A 19,838-nucleotide genomic window follows, 5' to 3' on the forward strand; every position below is an offset into this window, starting at 1 on the left:
TCATAGACTAATCCTTATTTATGTTGTCCCAAACATCGAAGGTTGTCACCATTGGGTATATCTGATACACGTATTTAGTAATGTCATTTCTTGTAATCTAGACACCTGGCAGTGACAGGTTGTCAGTGGAAGGTTAGCCTAGATTAAGTAAAACCTGTGCATGAAAATATGTGATAAATAATTCCGTTGCACTACGTAACCTTGAATATTTGTCAATCAGTATTGTTTCATTTTCCTCATTTTTTTCACAGCCAGTATTTTGTCACTGGTCATTTTTTGGCAATAGAAAAAAATTCCCATTAAAGTTAATTGGCTGCCTCTTCCATCGCTGATAAAATGCCACAGAAAGTTACTTTGTCTCAATCACACACTGTCTTTTGAATGACTTTATTCATGTCTTCTATGCTCATTAAATCTTTTATGAACTTCTTGCATTTCTAAAACCCATTTATGTCAACGCCAACATGTTTATTTATCACTTTGACCTCATTCAGTGACCAAAGTGCCATCTAAATCCTTCAAAGGTTTATTAATGAGGATTTTTAATCATACCCCTGGATTGATCGACATTTGTTTAAAACTTTATGGCTTCAGAAAATTAATTAAACTGAAAACAATGCCTGATTTCTTTCTTTGACAAATGATGGCAGAAGCGCATCACAGTCGTCTTTTCTAGCACATTACCCCTTCGCGAACGAGGTGAGCTGTGAAAGACAATAGCAAGAGAGTTTATTCCTAAGCCATGAGAAAATTAGTGAGCTAAACCCGTCCCCTATTGTAAACCTTTTTATTTTGCTCTAACAGTGATGTGTATGGAGGGGAGAAAATTTTGACGGATTTTCCTAGAGTAACATATTTCACAGCCTGACAGTAATTGCATTTCTTGTTTCATTTTCATCTCTTTCCAAGCAATTGATCTCAAAAAGGGGAAATGAAGTGCTGATGTCTGTTTAACATACCTTTCATTGCATACAGATTATAGACCAATTAATCGATACTTTAATAGACGCTTGAGCACGCACTTCTCTAATCTTCCTGTTTTTAATTAAATCTACTGTATAATGTATTCAGCAGGACAGCTCTGATAAATGGTAGTTGTGTGTCATTTAAAAAGCAGTAACAAGCAAAAAGGTTCCCATTTTCTAATGCCCAAGTGCCATCTCCATTTTTAGTGTTATGTACAGTGAAGGCTGATCCAGTATGTGGAAGGATGCAGCCAATCAAAACAGTAGAAGCTAGTGATATCACAGATGCCCTAAAGTATCACTTTACACTTTACAAGGTTTCTAGATAATCAAGTTCAAATATTATTTTTGTTTGTTACAGGTGAAGTTGGACTATGAGCAACTTCGAGAAACCCTCACCATAGTCACCAAAGAGCGAGATTTGGCTGTGAAGGAGAAATACCAGCTCCAAGCCAAACTGGAGAACCTAGAGCAGGTCCTAAAGGTGAGAAAATATGCATGTGACAACATCATATGAAATTGCTCTGATAGTTAAGCACATGCACAGGTCAGCAGATTTGGTTGTATTTGAGTAAACTGACAAATGATTGCACTGTGTGTAGTACTGTGGCTGTTCTGGAGGTGGACCATGGATATTTTTAGCCTGCTTTCCAATGTAAGCAATCGACCATATGTGTTGCCAAGTCATTAGTGTAAATGCTGAAGTAAACATTTTAAAATGTACATACAACTGCTTTGCGCTGTTTTATTTTTGGGTACAAAAGTCCAAATTTACAGTAACTTGGAGTGCTACGTAGCTATGTTAAACTTATATATGTACAGTCCAAGATGCAGGTACACATTGTTGGATTGTGTACTGTACAGTCACAGAAGTGTAGCACATTTGAATGTATTTGGAAATTAGCATGTGCCAACCAACCCGCTGGAATTTTATATGTATGTACACACACTAAATGCCTCATTACTCCATAGAGCTGGAAATCAAGACATAGATAGAGACAAGAAGGATGAACAAGTTACACGAAAGTTTAAGTAGACTTGAAACAAAGTGTAGTGAGAACCCTGCTGTGATGTGAGAGATTAGTGGTGAAGGAGTGAAGAGGCAATGATAACATCTGGGTAAATGATATGGGTTGGTGGGGATAGTGAATATAGTAGGCTTTAGTAAAGATAATGTTTTTCAAAGAATGTTTAAAGCTTTCAATGTTACAGGAGAGTCTGGTCAGACAAGGGACTTCCATAGGTCGGGGGTGGTGTTGGGAAAAAGTCTTATCTGCTGCAGTGAGAGTTGGTTCTCAAGGTGGAGGGGCGATGAGGTTATAGATATAAGGAGGGAGGTTTGTTGAGAGCTTTGTAGGTTAAGTTAATTTGGGTTCTGGAGGGTTCTTCAACTCTAACGTACAAAATAAAAATGGAAAATGACAGCAGGAGAAACCAAAGAAAAAACAAAGACAAGCACAGCAGGGCAAGGTTGTTCTGCTGATTGAAAACAAGAGCAGGGAAAACTGTAGCTGCCAAGATTCTTTTGCCAGCTATTTATGTAGACCCAATGCATCGGATACTGTTGGATGATCAACAGCTGGAAAAAGGGAAGTATGCTCTGTTTGAGGTATAGGTTAGGATGAATGGGTTACAGGAATGTCAGGAGGAGGAAGAAGAAGCTAGTGCCGCTACCATGTCTTCACCCTCATCAACTGAGGATGAATTTGATTTTTGACAAATATTTGGATACGTAGGAGCATAAAAAGCATTGCAGAAATGGATGCCTTGTCAGGACCCATAGAGGACAAATGGAATACATTTCAATTAAATGTCTCATTTGTAGTAAAAGAAAGAGAAAGATTAGATTGTTCAGTAAAATAAGCCATTCCCCTTAAGCCAGAAATTGACAGAACTGTTGCCCTGGTGGTTATTGCTTTGCCACCGACCCAAGTTAGAGTTGAGAGGTTGTTCTCTGCTCTAAGAATAGTTAGATCAGATTTGAGAGCATCCATGAAGGAGGATCTGACTGAGGCTATTTTTTTCCTGGGGACAAATTCTTCATATATTTATGAAAAATATGAGTAACCGTATTGTATATTTAAATCTCACAGCATTTTTTTGTTCAGTTTTTTTGCTCAAGGAAATATATTTTGTGGTCTATTATTTCTATTTATCTAATGTTGTTTAAAGAGATATCCTATTTTTATGAAATTATTTAATTTTCTATTAGATTTACCATAAACTGTAAAGTAGTCGTTATATTTATAGGAAAGCATTTGATAAAATAATTATAAAATGTTTGTAAGCAGAGGACAGCTTATTGTGTTCTGTTAGTCTTACATGTTATATATTCTTTACTTTTAAGGTATATTCTTTCCTTTTTTTAAGTTTATTAAATGCATAGTTTGTTGTGCATTTACTTACATAGGAATTTAGCACTTTCTTGTTCAGAAATTCAATTAATCCAAGTAGCCTGATGGTTTACGGTGTGTGCTGAATATGCCTTCTGCTACTATTCTTCTATAGAAAATAGAGGAATCAGAGTCCAAGGTTCGGCATACAGACTCCGCATCAGAGGAATGTCAGATAGGAAGAGGTTGCAGTAGTTGAATCAGGATATAAAAGAGTGATTAAAAGTTTTGGTAGCCACAAGGGTGAGAGAGAGAGGCATATTTCTGACAAATATTGGAGGTGCCAGAAAAATGTGTTGTAATGAAGAATGTGAGACCAAGATAGCTGGCATGGGGAACTGTGGAGAGTATTGTGTTATTAATGGATGAGGAACATTTCAGGGGTGTGTTTCTGAGAGTGGTTTGGAAGTGTTGAGCTTTATGGCATTGGGATATCAAGTGGAAATGACCGAGAGATAGCTGGACACATAAGATAAAGAAAGGGAGAGTTTTTGAGAAGAGAGATATATTTTGGTTTTGACTTTATTTGCCTACAGGTGGTGTTGGAATGAGCAGATTAGTTCATCAATAGATATACAAGCATAAAAGAGGGAGGTTTTGGGGCCCCTACAAATGGTGGGAATGGAGGAAAGGAGGAGCTGTTAGAAATGTAGCAAAAAAAAAAAAAGTCCTGTGAATGCTGAAGGAGTGGATGGGTGTGTAGGAGAAGCTACTACTTCCTTACTGTATGGCGCTGTGGATTTTAATCTTATAAATAAAGGATGAATCTCTGTCACATTTACCATAGGACTTTGGTGGTCTACCTAACAGATTCCCTTCTCACATGGAATGAATTCAGTTCTTGAGCACAGCTTGTTCTAGACAAAATTCTAGACAGTTGTGCCATATTCTCTCCATTGCTTTAGGATTGACTAGACATTGTGCTCAGACATATGAAAAAACTTTGAAATGGCCTTATATATTGTCCTGGTTTTTCGATAACCTTTTCTTGGATTATGGATTATTGGATGATGAACTTTTTGTTTGTACTAACCAATAGTGGGACCTCTCACAGACTGGTGTACTTTTATTTTAAATCGGTTGATACACTTTATTTGTATACATGTGAACTCTAATCGATTATGTGGCATCTGAAGACAATTGCTTGCACAAGGGGTTGTTTTGGTGTACATTTGCAAAAGGATGGTTTCATTTTTTCTTGGTAATTCATAGTTAAATGTGTGGTGTTGTTGTTGTTATTATTTTATTTATAAAGTGCCAAAGATTCCGTAGCGCCGGATACAGAATCAAGTAACAAATAGATGAGGTAATACATGCAAGTAGCACAGATGACCGTGAGTAATGTTATGGGGACAGTAGACAGACGTGGTACAATAGGTAGAGAAAGAGTTGGGACACAAACTAACTTCACGTGCATGCTTTCCTAGACGTCCCACCCAGAAGTCACATTGAATTGTCAGATTTGTTACACTTGTTTATCTGACATTAAAATGTATATTAATATATTATTACAGATTGTTCTCTCGTTCTTTGATTAAATCTATTGCTTTTTCTTACTACTGAAATCAAGGGAAATGTGCAGTGCTTTTGAAGGTTAGAGGGCTGTTTCAGGTTGCCTATCGCTTACATAGCATTTGTGTGTACACATTATAAGTTTGCTAAGGGGCACGAACACATGCATTCAAATAATGGGAAATGGATTAGTACTTAATATGTACATTATAAGGAACGTGGAAATGTACTTATAATGTACATTTCACAAGCATGAGAAACATATTTAATATGCAGTGTACACAGACAGAAGTGGCACGCCGTGTCTTGGGGAAAGGTAGACCTACTTTAATATGAAATATTTATATTATATAATTGTTTTCTAAAGTACAGGCTGCGTGTATTCTTTTATCTTGGTATTCAGAGTGAATTCAGCATTTTTAAGCCTTATACACGTTGGAAAAACAACATAAATTAAAGCTACATGGTGTATTATAGAAAGCCTTCCCATAGAACTCCATTGTATTTTGACATAACATTAACACCTTGAAATTGGCAAAAGCCAAAGTCAGAGAGTGTGTGTCTATAGGTCCGTTTTGACTCTAATGTCTTGCTCAAAGTACATTTAATAGTGCCTGTGTGTATGAGACCTTAGAGATATGACACTGGGGTGACTCTGCAGACAGCAGCACTACCTACCACCCTCTCCTGAATTTTGCTATCTATAGTGTGTACAGGAGGGAGTCACTTGAAATGTGAATTTAGATGTGTAAATTAATCAATGTGCAAATTTTAATTTCTTATTTTAAGTATGTATCAATGATTAAACTAAAGTGTAGTATCTGGCGCTTGGATACCCTCGGCAATCTTTTAACAATTCTAAAAAGGAACTGGGTTCTCTTTCATATACTTTTTCTTTATACACTGAAACAATCTCTTACTGAGATCCAAAAAAATAAGTCTTTATCATTAAAAAACGCTTGACCAGTGGGTCTAGGGCCAGCAGAGGAGTGTTCTTATGTGGTGCCTGGAGGCAGGTATCTTGGCGAAGTTGCCGGCTCCTAAAGTCATGGTCACGGAATGCTATTTCTGGATTTATTTTTCACTATGTATGGACTGTGGAGCTAAAGGGCAGTCTAAGAGCATCCAGGACTCGTGGTATTCAGGACTACAGATAAGCTATTCTTTCATATATGGTACCCATTTTTATACATGGGTGTGATAGAGCACTTGTTTGTTGTTACTGCACTAGGAGGCATCTTTTCTCCTTCTTTTTCTACATGTATAAATTATTTTCTTTTCTTTTGAGAATGCATTTATTGAATACTTTGTGGAATGTGGTACTTACTTACTAGCCAGGCTTAACAGTGGCAAATCTTAAGATGCACTGATTGTACCTATGCGACCTCTGAAGAATATACTTATACATTTATATTAAATCCAATAATTGAAGAGGAAATTGCACATGAGCTTTGGTCACTCAAAACAACCAACCAATGAGGGCCAAACCTGTTAAAATATTAAGTTTCTGCGCTTTAGCGCCCAAGTCATTGCTAATCCCATTGCCTCATTCAACACTTATCTGTCCAGACTCCTCAGTCTTGCAGCACACAACATTTATCTTATATTATGAAATTCAATAAACTATTGAATCACTCTAGATTTATACACTGAGCACCACACGTCTGGAAAAAGTAGAATTATATCTGCCAACAGCCAAAGATATTTTAAAATATCTATTTACAGGACATACTTGAAAACGAGAGGTAACTCTCAGTGTATTTCTTCCTGGCAAAACATTTGAAAACAAAAATAATTTGGAAAAAAAGGTTGTATTTCTACTATACAAAATTGCTAAATATTTTAAATGGGACACTGTGATCAGAATTTTAGATAATTTTTATTTCTCTTTAACCAAAATTATACTTAATATTTAGTTTGTGCAAGTGTAGTTTTTGCACTATATGTTTTCACTGTTTTATTGTTGGAATAAATGTTGCTGTGTTTTGGAGACATAGTTGTCATCTCTGTAGCTTTTCTCCCTCAGGGCTTTATGTATAAAAGTGCCTTCAACCATTTAGACAGAAAGTTTGATTTCTTCTGTTATAACCCATTTAATGTTGCTTAACGCAGTCCTTGTAGGATAATACGGGGACTGCAACATTCTGTAACCCATGAAGCTTTGAAAAGCTGTGGTTTTTGCAGCAAGGTAACGTCCTCTCAGGATGGCGTTATCTGACATTTTCTATGGGATTCAGCTGAAGCTGTGGCTTCGCTGGATCCATCACTTCCCCCATTCACCGGCACCGCTATACTGCCAGGAAATAGTAAAAAGAGTTCTTGCTTTAGGGGTTACTTTGCTGTGGCTCCCGGAGTAGCCCCGACATGGGGAATTACACTGGTGCTTCGTTATGTATCTCTGCAATTTGCACTGATGCAAAATGATTGTCACTGCTCTGTTTAATACATAGACCCCTCAGTCTGGAGGTTTTCTCGCTTTACTGAGTTGTAATTTAATTATGCAGCAATTAATATAGCCAGTGTAGTATTTCATTTGTGGTACAAAACTCTTGCTTAATATATCTGTATTTCGGGGAAAAGACAGCAATCACCTGTATGTGGTTTTGTGTTGTTGAAACTGTAATGGCTGTGCATTGAACACAGGCAAACCCTGAAATAGATATTTGTATGTGGTCCTTACACAGCCAAATGCTGACATGTATTTATTACTTAGTTGTTTTCTTTCTGGCTCATTAAAGAGCATCATGGTCCAGTGTTTGACAGGTTTGTCCCCTTCCTTAATTGGTTTGTCAAAATGTACATAGAAAGCATATAACTATTTATAAACTGGCACAAGATGATATAAAATAGTAATTATACTTTTTTGTTTTAAAGGTTCTTAGGATTCCCTGATGGGAAAGTGACACTGACAATGAATTATATATGGTGCTTTAAAAAAAATAAAGGCAAGTAGAGGTAATGATGGGGAATAGTGCAAAATAAAGAGGAAGGAAGGCTTGAATATGAACAGGAATATTCTTAGAATGGGAATGTAATAAGGGAATACTCAGAATATTTTAATATAGACGTTTGAAAGAAGGAAGCCGTGTGCGATTTAATAAGATTTATATGGAGATATGTGCTAGATGACGTTCCTTGCTATAAAGAATAATGTTGTATATAAACTTTGTTAAAACTTTGTACATTTAACACCACTTATATATTCCTACCTTGAGTCCCGCTGATGTTGAAATCTCCTTACAAAAGCTTTAGCATTGCACAGAAGGTTTTCTTCCCATGCTAATCAGATTACTTAAGCAACGGTTTATTTAAACTAGTCATGGTGAGTTTGTATTCACATAATACATTTGTTTCCATATGGAAATAACAATATGAATGATAAATATTTTCTTATTCTTTGAATGTCTGTTTCTATTCAGCCATCTATTTATCTGGCTGCTTGTCTTTTATCATAATATTATGGGCAGTAAAAACAGTAAAAGCAAATGTTCGGGAGCTATTTTACAGAATTACATTTTATTTGGCGATAAATTTTTAAGTGTCATGTATTTTACAATACATTTTGGCTCTACGGAAAGCAATTTACACTTGCATTGTAAGTATAAATTTCGGCCAATTCTTCATAAGATCCTCAGTGTCCATGAACTGCTTTACTTTAACTATTGTTAATGGATAACTTTAAACCCATCCTTTAATAGTTATCCATAATAATAGATACTGAAACTGACCCCACCATTCATAGGTCTGATAAAGCACATGCTTATTATTAAGTCTGCTAGCAATAAGCATTGTTATATACTGTCCTTCCTCAGCTCCAGCCATGCAACAGTTAAGAAGATAGAGTACACTCCTTGGAGAGCTTGATCCCCTGCTGGAAAAAAAATCTTATGCTAGAAGTTCAGGGATTTCATGCTATGAGCTGCAGGTATTTCCTTAATGGTACATCTCACATAACCTACGTTCACCGGTTGCCGTGGTGACTGGTTTGAGAGGTAATCAAGATGCAGCTCATGCTGGCTTCTCAGGAAAGACTTGCAAATAATAAAGCATTATTAAAACAAGTAATGATGAGTCACTTACAGATCTTGCCCAATCTTCCTCAGAACTTTAGATTTAAGTATGGCTCCCATGTTTTTTAACCAACTTAATTTTCAGTTTACATTTTTCACATGTTACACACTCAAAAGAAGAAATGCTGCATGCTATACATACAGAGTCACTACAATGGAACATTTGTATGAACTCATCATATCCATCTTCCCCAAGGTCAGGTTTCTGAGGGCATCCACAACCAGCATAAACAATCTTCTATTTTACTTCTTTAAATTTATTGATTAGATTCAAGTACAGAAGTTGGTAAGTTTCTTGGAAATTGTCCAGAAGCAAACATTAGCCTTCCTGGTAAAGAAAAGTGCAGATTAGAAATGATCAATTTTTTGGGTTGGATTGGATTCATTCAATGATCCAAGCAGACAAACTACTGGAGTACATATAATGTGGAAGGAGAAATTGTTTCCAAGAAAGGACAGGATAAGTATCCATAAAGCAGACACATGGGGAGAAGACCACGTCATATGGACAAAGAAGCCACTCAGTGCATTTAAAGCATACATATCTATGGATAAAATTGGTCTGGATTAGGCTGGGTATACACTTCAGTGTTTTCAGCCAAATATTGGGCCAATCAAATTATAAACAACCATTCGATCCAATATTGCATTAGTGTGTACGATGCAATGATACACGATTATCATTCCAAAGCACATGGTATTGTTTCATTTTATTTATTTGTTTTATTTCAATTGTTTAGTTAAAGAGGAAACAACAGGACATACAGAAAGAACAGTACCGATCTCCCTCCCCCTTTTCTGTTCATGGCGTCTTTGGGCATCAAAGGTGGTCTCAACTAGCCAGGTGTAGATAATAGATATCACTGTAGTGTAAACATATGTGCTTGAAAAAGGTGAGGGTCTGTAGGGCATCAGGGGGAGACAAGGTTCATGATTTTTAAACCGGACTAAAAATGTATTTTAGCGATGGAACAATGTTGTTCCAATTCTGCATTGTATATGCACTCATGACCAGCAGTGTCCATAGATCTCTTTGGAATGTGCAGAGTCACAATCTATTCAGCTGATGGTTATAACAGATGACGAGCACAGATCTGAAGGTAAATTGTGTTAAACGTGTATAGTGTGTACACATGAATTGGCATGCTGACGTTTTCCCCTTCTTCTGTCGTTGGTAAAATCGATGTTGCATTGGGAGAAATTTTCTGTAGTGTGTACCCAACCTTCGTTTGTATGGTGTACTTCCACCATACTAAACCATTTTGGAGCTGTTGAGAATGGAAACAAATATACCTAAAGAGATGATTCCAGGGGACCTTGTACTATATTAAAAGGAAAAGCAATGGAACCCTTTATGCTGTGATGGATCTTTTTATACCACATGGAACCCATTATTGATTTTTATGAATCAATTGAAGGAGGTTTGGGTAAACAACAAGATGGCATTAGGATACAGAGTTGTTTAAATTGCATCTCTTCCAGGATCTGAGCGCAAAATAAGTTTTTATTAGCAATGTATGTAAGGTTCTAAGAGAGTGTTGGGCAAAAGATGGCTGAGGTTTCAGTTCTCAACCAGTTTGGCCACGTGTGTCAAAATTGGACATCAAGGCTGTCACTTGGCACTTACCCATGTGTGGCCAGCTTTATAAAGGTACAGATTTCAAACATAAACAAGTAGTATATCACATGTCTGCTAAAAGGTCTAAGGACATTTCTTGTTCATTATTTTACTCTATATATTATAATGGGTATATATAGGTATATGTAGATATACTTATATCTATCTAGATATACTTATATCTATCTAGATATACCCATATCTATCTATAGAGAGAGAAAGAGAGATTGAGAGAGAGAGAGCGATCTTTCTCTAGAAAATGGAGTGTTTTCATGGGAATTTGATTGGCCAGGGAGCTGCCATGCCAGTTCTCAAGCACATTTGCTCTTCCTTGCACTCACTAAATTTAGGTCATGTTAATAATTTATTACTACATTGTATATCATATTGAACACTGAAATGTTAGTGTGTGTTGATGCTGACTTTGTGTTACAGTTCAACACTCACTGGGTTAAATTTACTGACATACATTACGTGGGATGTCAGGCTACAGATGTTTGATGCACAAAGACAGGAAGGACATTTGTCATGCATGAAATGTGTAGTTTTCCACTGTTTTTAAGTGTTTTAATCAAGGGCTGTCAACGATATCAAGTGTCAGCTGCTTATTATGTGTACAGATCTTTAATCAGCCACTTTTAAAACCACAGCTTACTATTCTCCGTTTGCAGATATTGTCCTTTAACGTTCTGGTTGCTCACAGATAAAGGTGTGTTTCTGCCTGTCTTCATATTTTAGGCTACAATTATCTCAACTGTGGTCTGAATGGATGAAACACAATTTTTATTTGTCAAATCTGTTTTTACAAGTACGGTAGTTTTGTGCTATATAAGAATGGACAGGCTAAATTAAAAAAAAAAAAAAATGGAGCTGCCATATTTTTAAAACTGAAAACCGGGGCATTCTAAAACATGAAGATTGCTGAATCTGTACATTCCACCGCCTTTTCTCTTTTGGGTGTCAATTTCTATTAAATATGTATAGACAGACCTACTACCTGTGCAAGGCCCTTTAGGGCAGGGGACCCATAAAACTTTTAGTTTTACATTACACATCATTTGATGCAATGTCAGTGCAATGTGGTATATGTGCCCTGTCTCGGAAACCTTTCTTACTCATTAGATTGCTCCCAACACCATACATCCCAATAGTCTTCATTCATACCCGGAAATAGGCAAGCCTTCATGAGCATGTGGTGGTGGTCAGGCAAGTCTGGGGGTAAATTTATCAAGTTGCGGGTTTGAAAAGTGAAGATGTTGCCTACAGCAACCAATCAGATTCTAGCTCTCATTTTGTAGATACTAAATAAATGATAACTACAACCTGATTGTTTGCTCTTTGCAACATCTCCACTTTGAAATAACAATTTTATACATGTTCCGTTGTAACCACCATTGGACAGACCATTCAAGTTTTTTGGCCACATCAGTTTTTTCAAAAATTATATATATATATATATATATATATATATATATATATATATATATATAATTATTTAGTGTGTTTATATATAATCCACACCAGATATATATTTTTTGTAATTGCTTGTTAGTGGTAATATAACCCATATGTATTTTTTTATTTGGGAGCTTCTCTAGAACAATATATGAATCAAGAAACGAAGGTTCTATTATTGGAGGCACATTAAACTTATTTATTACCATTTCTGATGGTACTATTAGTTTATCAACTCAAAGATAATTGTATCAATAGGGGTACATAATGCTCTCTGTTACCATAGGTATAGTATTTTTTTATTCATTTCAGTTTGTCAAAGTGTCACCTTTCTTGTACACTCTGAATTTTATTACCCCAGGTTGATGTCTCTGAATATATTCCGTGGCTTGATGGGCCATGTAGTTGTCATTTTTTGGCCCAGAGAAATGTAATTACAACTCTCTACTGTGACTTGCAATGTTTAGAAGGTCTCTCTCACACTTATTGACTGGTGCGTACTATGCAGCTCTGTACACTGAGGGGATCATAACACTATTACATACAATGACACGAAACAAAATGTAAAGGTGGCCTTGCCCAAAATAGTTTACAATCTTATAGAAGAGGTTTGGGGAATACATGATACATATGTATGCAGAATAGAGTCATATTTGGAATGAGATTTGCGTTGAATGTGCTTTAACAAATTTGATGTGTTAGAGGCCTTCCTGATGGGCTGGGGTACCAAACAGTTCTGTGCGTTGTCCCTGTTGCTATTTGCCCTGACGTTAAAACCGTTTTGTATTTTGTTGTATCTAAATGGATCGAGGTAATCTCTCAGCATTGCTTGGCTTACCTGATTATGCTATCAGGACATGTAAAGACACTTACTCCTGTAGGTGTAATATATACGAAGAGTGGACTCATTTGTGTCTCTGAAGCTTCAGCACTCGGAGGAAACTCATGTAAACCTGGGGAGAACCTACAAATTTCACACAGATGGGCAGGCGTCTGCCAGAATGAGAACTGAATTATGCTTGAAGGATTTTAAATTCTAAGGCTGGATCATTAACTGTAGTTAGTACTCTCGGGTGAATAGTTTAACTAAAGGGAGTACACCCATCTGATGTCATATGGGAAGGCCTGACATAGCTCATAAGTGAGATGGGAGGAGAGTTAAGCAGCCTCTTGGCTTCTGGACGTTGGTGGATAAGTATCACTGCGCTCTCTCTGCCTGTCCCCTAGTGCATTTATTCATTGTTTTTTTCTACTTTTATTGTTTGCTTGTTTTTTTCTCCCTGTCAACTCTCCCCTGTTTGTTTCCTCTTATGTTTGTTTGGTGCAGTATTTTCTTTCTGTCCCCAGTGTTTCATCCCCTAGCCCCCTCCCTCCCTCCCTTACACTTTCCAATTCTCTTTCCTGCCCCCCTCCTTTCCTTCATCCCCTTTTTACCACTAGTGGACCCCCCTTCCCTGCTCTTTCCTTCTATTTTCTTTTCCTCTTGTTTGCCTTCCCCCAATATTCTCATCCCCTGTTTAGCATGGAGCACCAGCCGCCTCCCTCCCCCTCCCCCCTCCCCCCTTGTCTGGTTCCTCTCCCTCCCTACTATTCTAGGATTTCCCGTTCTCTGTCCAGAAGGGTGAGCGGGCATCTTTTTTTCCCCCTGGGGCTGCCCGTGGCGGAGGGTACCTCTCCGTCCGGGCATAGCGTACAATCGGAAGTGACGTGACATCACTTCCGGTCCGCTGCCATTACTCTGCCTCTGCCGCCTCCCCAAGCAATGAGCAGGCTCGGGGAGCGCCAGGGGACTTGCGGCAAGGCTGTGTTTTAGTTTGGGGCGGTAGGGGGGCCTCGGCAAATCGGGACATTAGGTCCCGCGGCCATTTTTCTGCTGGGGGGAGTAGCCGGGACCCCCAGCACATCCAGCATGTGGGAGGGTTGCGGACACCCCCCCCCCCTTTCCGAGATTCGGTTTCAGCGGTCCCGTGGACACAGATAATAAGGGGGTAGTAGTATACTCCCCCAGTGGGCTTAGTAGGTGGTGAGGGTGGCTCCCCTGTCAGCAGCTGTCCCTCCAGCAGGTAACTCCCGCTTGAGGATCGCAACATATGCGTGGAACACCCCAATCTGCAGGCCCAGCTCCTTATTGACCAGGGGGTTCCCTAGCCGCATGGAGGTGGAGGCCCACGCTTCGCATAGGGCACAGACGGCCCACAGTCTTAGTATTAGATTTTACGTTTCAGTATTTTTCTAGAACCCATTGTAGTTGGATAAAGGCGTGACTATTCCACTTTTTAATGTCTACCAATAAAGTGCAAATGAAAACCTTAATACATTAAATCATGGGGGTATGCAGGGAAATAAGAGTGCCCATGGTACACACACTTCTGTTCTTTGTTTCTTTTATAAGTTATATCTAATGTGTGGGTGCATCCCCCTTTTAATTCTGTGATGTATCTCATGGCGTTGGGCTGAGTGTAATAACTTTGTACGTTCTGGCTGTGGGATCAGGGGTGGCATCACACCCCTCAGAGTAATGGCCTTTCCACCAACGGTTCTGTAGGTGGGAGGCGGAGTACTGACACTTTGACTAGGTCCTGGTCCAAGAACAGCTCTAGGTATAGTTGTGATGGAGGGGGGAGGCAATATGGTGATCGATCTGTCAGGTCAGTACAGGGTTCACAGTTAGTAGACTGGAGGGGCAGAAGTCTGCAGCTTGTGGCTCCCTGTCTCTGACGTCTGTCAATAACATGTCTCTCCCAGCAGATGCAGGAGCTACCGTGGTATACCGGTTTTCCAGGGCCATGTGCAGTGGAGGATATACCTCGGCACAATCAGGAGTGGTAGGTCAGTTTGGCGGCTCTGAGGGCGGTTCCGTTCTGCATGGTGAGATCAATATGTATGATTTACCTGGTGTACAGCCGTTGTGGTCTGATTGTTATAGCTTCAGTATTGTATCTTCTTGGTCCGGTGACTGCACCCAGACACTATTAAGAAATTGTGCATGCATTGTGTGATGCGCGCGGATGATCGGGTGCTGGGGCGACGGGCTGGCCGTTCCGGAAGTTCCTGTTTACCTGGGGCTGCTGTGGTGCGCTGCGCTAGCACTGCATTATTTCAGGAGGTTAGAGTTCTGTCTGGGACTGGATTGATAAAGGCAGGTGCATAGACATGTTTGCTGTGTCCAAGCAGGTTGAGTGGTGAGTGTTCTAGGCGCTTTCAGGAGGTGGCGAGGGCGAAATTAGCTATAAGTCCTATACAACTGGCTTACGGACGTGTATTTATTTGCCGCCGCTTACTGGGAGTCCCGTACACAGGACGGGTGGGGCATGTGGACATACTTGCAGACAGTGCACGAAATGTACACTTCATCACGCCTGCCTTGTGGCTAGCATATGACGAATCATTCAGGGGAAAAATACGATGGCCTCACAAGCCTCCTGCTAGGTTATTGAGACGGAGTGACATGGTTGAGGCTGTCCCAGTATGTTTGGGATGTTGGTTCCCCGGCCACAAGGTGGCGCCGACAGGCAGGACGAGGTAGAGTTGATGCTTCTTTCTCAGGGAGGGCTGCTGTTCTCCTTTTCGACCTAGTTGCCCGCATTGAGTGGCATGCAGGTTATTCCACACCTGCCTCAAATGTGTAGGGGGACTCCCTGCAAAGTCTTGTGACAAGGCAGTCAGAGGGGGAGGAGCAGGTACTCAGCCTTCCTCTGGCCTTGCATTCTGTAGGGCCAGAGGAGGATAAAGTCTGTCTTCAACTAAGTTATGCTTTTCCAGGAAAAAAAACTTAACAGGGTACGATAACTTGATGTTAAATCTGCTAACTGCCCCATTAAGAATCTGTTCTCCAGAGACATCTTTGTCACCAGTGTAAAAAACATATACAGCATCGGCTCTAGCTAACCACATTAGCATTGATAGATGCCTTGATTGCTGCCCACTCCAGTGGGTGGCAGAGGGGTCTGTCAAGACTGTCGTGGCAGTAAACCTGAAATCTGCCAGTTTTTCCCCGAGGTTTTAGCGGACAAAGTTCGCTGGGAGATTGCTTTGGGGCGTATGTGCAGCCCCTTTTCAAATCCCTCACATACCAGGACTTTGTAGTTTCACCAGTAGGGGTGGTTCCTAAGCATGCAGAGGGAAAGTTCAGTCGGATACAGCACCCTTTATTCCCGCATGGTGCAGCAGTGAATGCTATCCCTGAGCAGATCGGTGACGTGTGACACTGCTCACTGCTTCTACTTTATGTCAACCAATGCTGTTCCATGCAAGACATTATGTCAGTGTGTTAGATGCCCCCTAACCAATGGCACACTTTTTATTATTATTATTATTATTATTATTATTATCCATATTAGACACATTTTTGTTCTACTATCACAAAGTGGCAAGATCTCATATTAAAATGTAAATAGGCTATTAAAGGGTAGCAATGCTCTCTGATAAGCTGAGGAACTGATAACATGCCCAGAGAGTAAACTAGGTTCACCCTTCACTACCACATGACACCAGGGGACAATAGCTACATATGATTGATGTGTTTGCAGCATCTGCTGGCTCAGGGGGTGATAAAACAACCAGAAGGTCAACTTTCGCTTCTAGGGGCATATTCAAATAGCCGCAGGGTGTTGTAGTAACGTCACACGTTATGTTTCCATGATCAGGTAATAACCTTCAGCTGGCTGCCCCTATACATATCTGGGCCTACCTAGATTAAGATGTGAAATTGACTGCATAGAGCTTGTGCTTACTATAATTAGTTGTGGTAAATACTCGTAGCTGATTTATTTTCTCTGTAGTCCTTATAAAATAAGCTTCTGGGTTGTTTCATCTTAGTAACAGTTATATACAAAAATACCAAAATATGGATGTACAGTGTGGGATCATGTAGAGTTACTCTTATGTGTTTTTTGTGTAAAATACACATTTCTATACTGCACATGCGGTCAGAAATGCATATACAGACTATGCTGTATCTTTCACTTACTACTCTTTACACTTAAAAGTGCAGAACGGGAGGGAAGGGGCGTGAAAGTAGGGCAAGTACAGTAAGAGCATGTTCACATAATTGCGGCATATTCAGAGAGGAAAGTAGCTGTAGATGTCAGGAGGCTTATCTGTTGCGGATGACTAGCTCCCAGCGCAAGATTGACTTTGGCAGAATTAAAAAGAAAAATAGAAAGTGACCAAATAAGTGATCTATGCACCAGCGCACACAGCCTGGGTTGGTTTCGGCAAATTCAGAGTTTGAACACCATGAGGTCCATCCACAAGAGCCGCAGGCAGCACCAGACTGACAGGCTAGGCTGGTCACATTACAACATGGAAACCTGCAGCCTGGGCTCTGCCTGTCATGTGACATAGCCCCAGCCTGATCAGCTAAAGTACTAGGACTCTTCCTAATACCGTGTCTGCCAGGTAATAGAGTAATAGAGTTTTTGTATATTGCACTACTGGTCCCTGCAAGTCCTGGCTGCCATAAACAACTTAGGTATACTGGCGCTTGTAGAACTATAAGCACCACCATATCCCATTGGGACCTGTGGTGACACACAAAAAAGGAACACTCCAAAACCCTGAAAAACGCCTTCATTTAAATAAAGACTACCCCAAGCCCTCGTTCACCAAATGATGGTAAGCTTAAAGCATATCATACGTATCATATCCTTTTTAAAATGCATTTTATGTCAGCCTTTTGGACGTTAAATGGGTTCAACCCTACATTAGGCCCAATGTGGGTTTTTTTATGCACAAATCTGGGTAAGCATAGTTGCATGCCCACATTACAATTCTAATGGAAAAATAGTGATTAGAACAGAGCCAAGAATTCCTGCTGTTCATCAGTGAAAACATAATTCGCAGACCAGTCTACTTACACTTTAGAAACACTCCCTTCATTAGATTAAGCTTTTACATTTTTATTTCTCCTAAAATACTCGTTCCAGCCTTATTTATGCCTTAAATAAATAATTAAAGTGAAGGGGCAACAAGACTCTCTGTGTTATTTTTGTGTGTTTGACTATTTGTATTACATGGATGTTTGTTTGTTTGTATATAAATCCTTCACATTGATAGTATAGAATAACTCCTTAGTGCTTTCATCCCTTTAACACGCATAAAATACCATCCCTCTAACCATGGGTACATAGAGTCACAAAATGGAATATTTGCACATTCGTAAATAATCCTTTGTGTCAATTTAATTTACCTTCTTTAGTCAGTGGTGGAACTAAAACACAGGCTTATTGGTTCGGTTGCTTTGGTTTTGAATATTCACTCATGATATGCAGAACGTTTAGATTGATGCATCACATGACGTTTTGTGTTCATCCAAACAGCATATGCGAGAGGCTGCTGAGCGGCGGCAACAGCTGGAATTAGAGCATGAGCAAGCCTTGGCTGTTCTCAATGCAAAGCAGCAGGAGATTGAGCTTCTACAAAAGGTAAGAGACAAATCATGATGCAACTCACTGTCAAAGTCTTATAGGTAAAACAGACAAAACAGGGGCTTCTGTTTGCTAAGTATAAAATGTATTCTTCTTTTTAGCAGAAGATACGATCTCGAAGCCTCTAAATGATTAAGTGATTGCTAAAATTTATAGTTTTCATAAACCACTCAACACAACACATAAAAGTTTTAGACTACGAATTATCTCATGATTTACCATATATAATCTCCAAGTTAATCGTTCCCACAATCTGTAGATGAAAGCAATTTTCCTTAACAGCATCTAATTAATCCCATATTTAAATCTTAATGAAGTGCCCAGGATTATATTGGTTAATATAGTTTACTTATTAATAGTTTTAATTATTTACTTTGAAAACAGTAGGACTGGCGGAACCGTGCAAATTTACAGGTCTCTTTCAAACGTAAATTTAAACTCACGCTTCCGGTGTGGATAAAGTTGCCCGTTTCACCAATGGTTTTGTACCCATTGCACCTTTTGCTACACTGTGTTCTCTCTACACAAGATTTATGGTGCAAATTCATTAAGTTGTTAATTATCTGACAAAATTAAGGTACAGTTGGGTTTTCTGGATTAACTATAGTGGTTTATTGGCATCCAAGAGCTGGTCAGGTGTATCTCGTGGGCCTAGTTTGTGCTTATGGCACTCCATTGTAAATGATGATTACTGACACTGTTGATTTGGTGGTACCAATGAGAAGGATCATTAATGAAGGTGTCCTGCAGCGTGTTGGACCTACAAGTGCCATTAAGAACTAAGAAAACAGCATTTATGCTGTGCATGTAGAATTCTTATGACTGGATCTGAGTTGAAAATAAGTGTTCTATGCTGCTATAGGATAGACGTGCTGTGCATCAAGATATGACAAACAAGCTTTTGTTTTATGGAACAAGATATTTCCTTGAGCTGGAAGGGATGCAAATTTCATTGATTATAAGACGTGCCTAACTTTACCAGACTTTACAGGTTTCTAGAGGGCTTTACAGAATCACAAGTAGGCTTGAAAAAGCCACCATCCTAAAGGTTGTGTGTAAATTATGATTTGTACCAGGAACAAATAAATATGTAATGTAAAAGCAGGAGGTAAAATGTAGCGCACATATGAGTGCTGAGGGCAGGTTGTATTTCGGATATTCAGCAGTCGGTGGAACAGTCCGCAAAATAACCTCCCTATATGTTGTACATGGGTCTTCTTGTTGGGCAAGCAACGCTACACATAGTCTATTGGTTCAAAATGTTTTACTTTGTAACATTAAACTTACTGTAGTGTTTATTTTAGCAATTGGAGCACTGTTTCATTTTGACTCTGTGGTTGATATTTTCTTATTTTTTTTGGTTAATATAGCAACTGATGCAGTAGCTCCAGTACATG

At 39.2% G+C, this 19,838-nt stretch overlaps 1 protein-coding gene across 26 annotated transcripts in view; it reads left to right on the plus strand.

Moving 5' to 3' along the window:
• Positions 1-19,838, plus strand: part of RIMBP2 (RIMS binding protein 2) — a 307,432-nt gene that overhangs the window by 216,709 nt on the left and 70,885 nt on the right. For 24 of the 26 annotated variants that reach the window (XM_075176517.1, XM_075176698.1, XM_075176605.1 and 21 more), the window contains 2 exons: positions 1,327-1,449; positions 18,334-18,438. In XM_075176517.1, the coding sequence (XP_075032618.1) occupies positions 1,327-1,449; positions 18,334-18,438 (228 nt within the window). The remainder of the gene's footprint in view (positions 1-1,326; positions 1,450-18,333; positions 18,439-19,838) is intronic. The other 2 variants (XM_075176544.1, XM_075176553.1) reach the window with 1 other exon arrangement.

This window comes from Mixophyes fleayi, chromosome 1 (assembly GCF_038048845.1).
Source record: "Mixophyes fleayi isolate aMixFle1 chromosome 1, aMixFle1.hap1, whole genome shotgun sequence".
Taxonomy (NCBI): Eukaryota; Metazoa; Chordata; class Amphibia; order Anura; family Limnodynastidae; genus Mixophyes; species Mixophyes fleayi.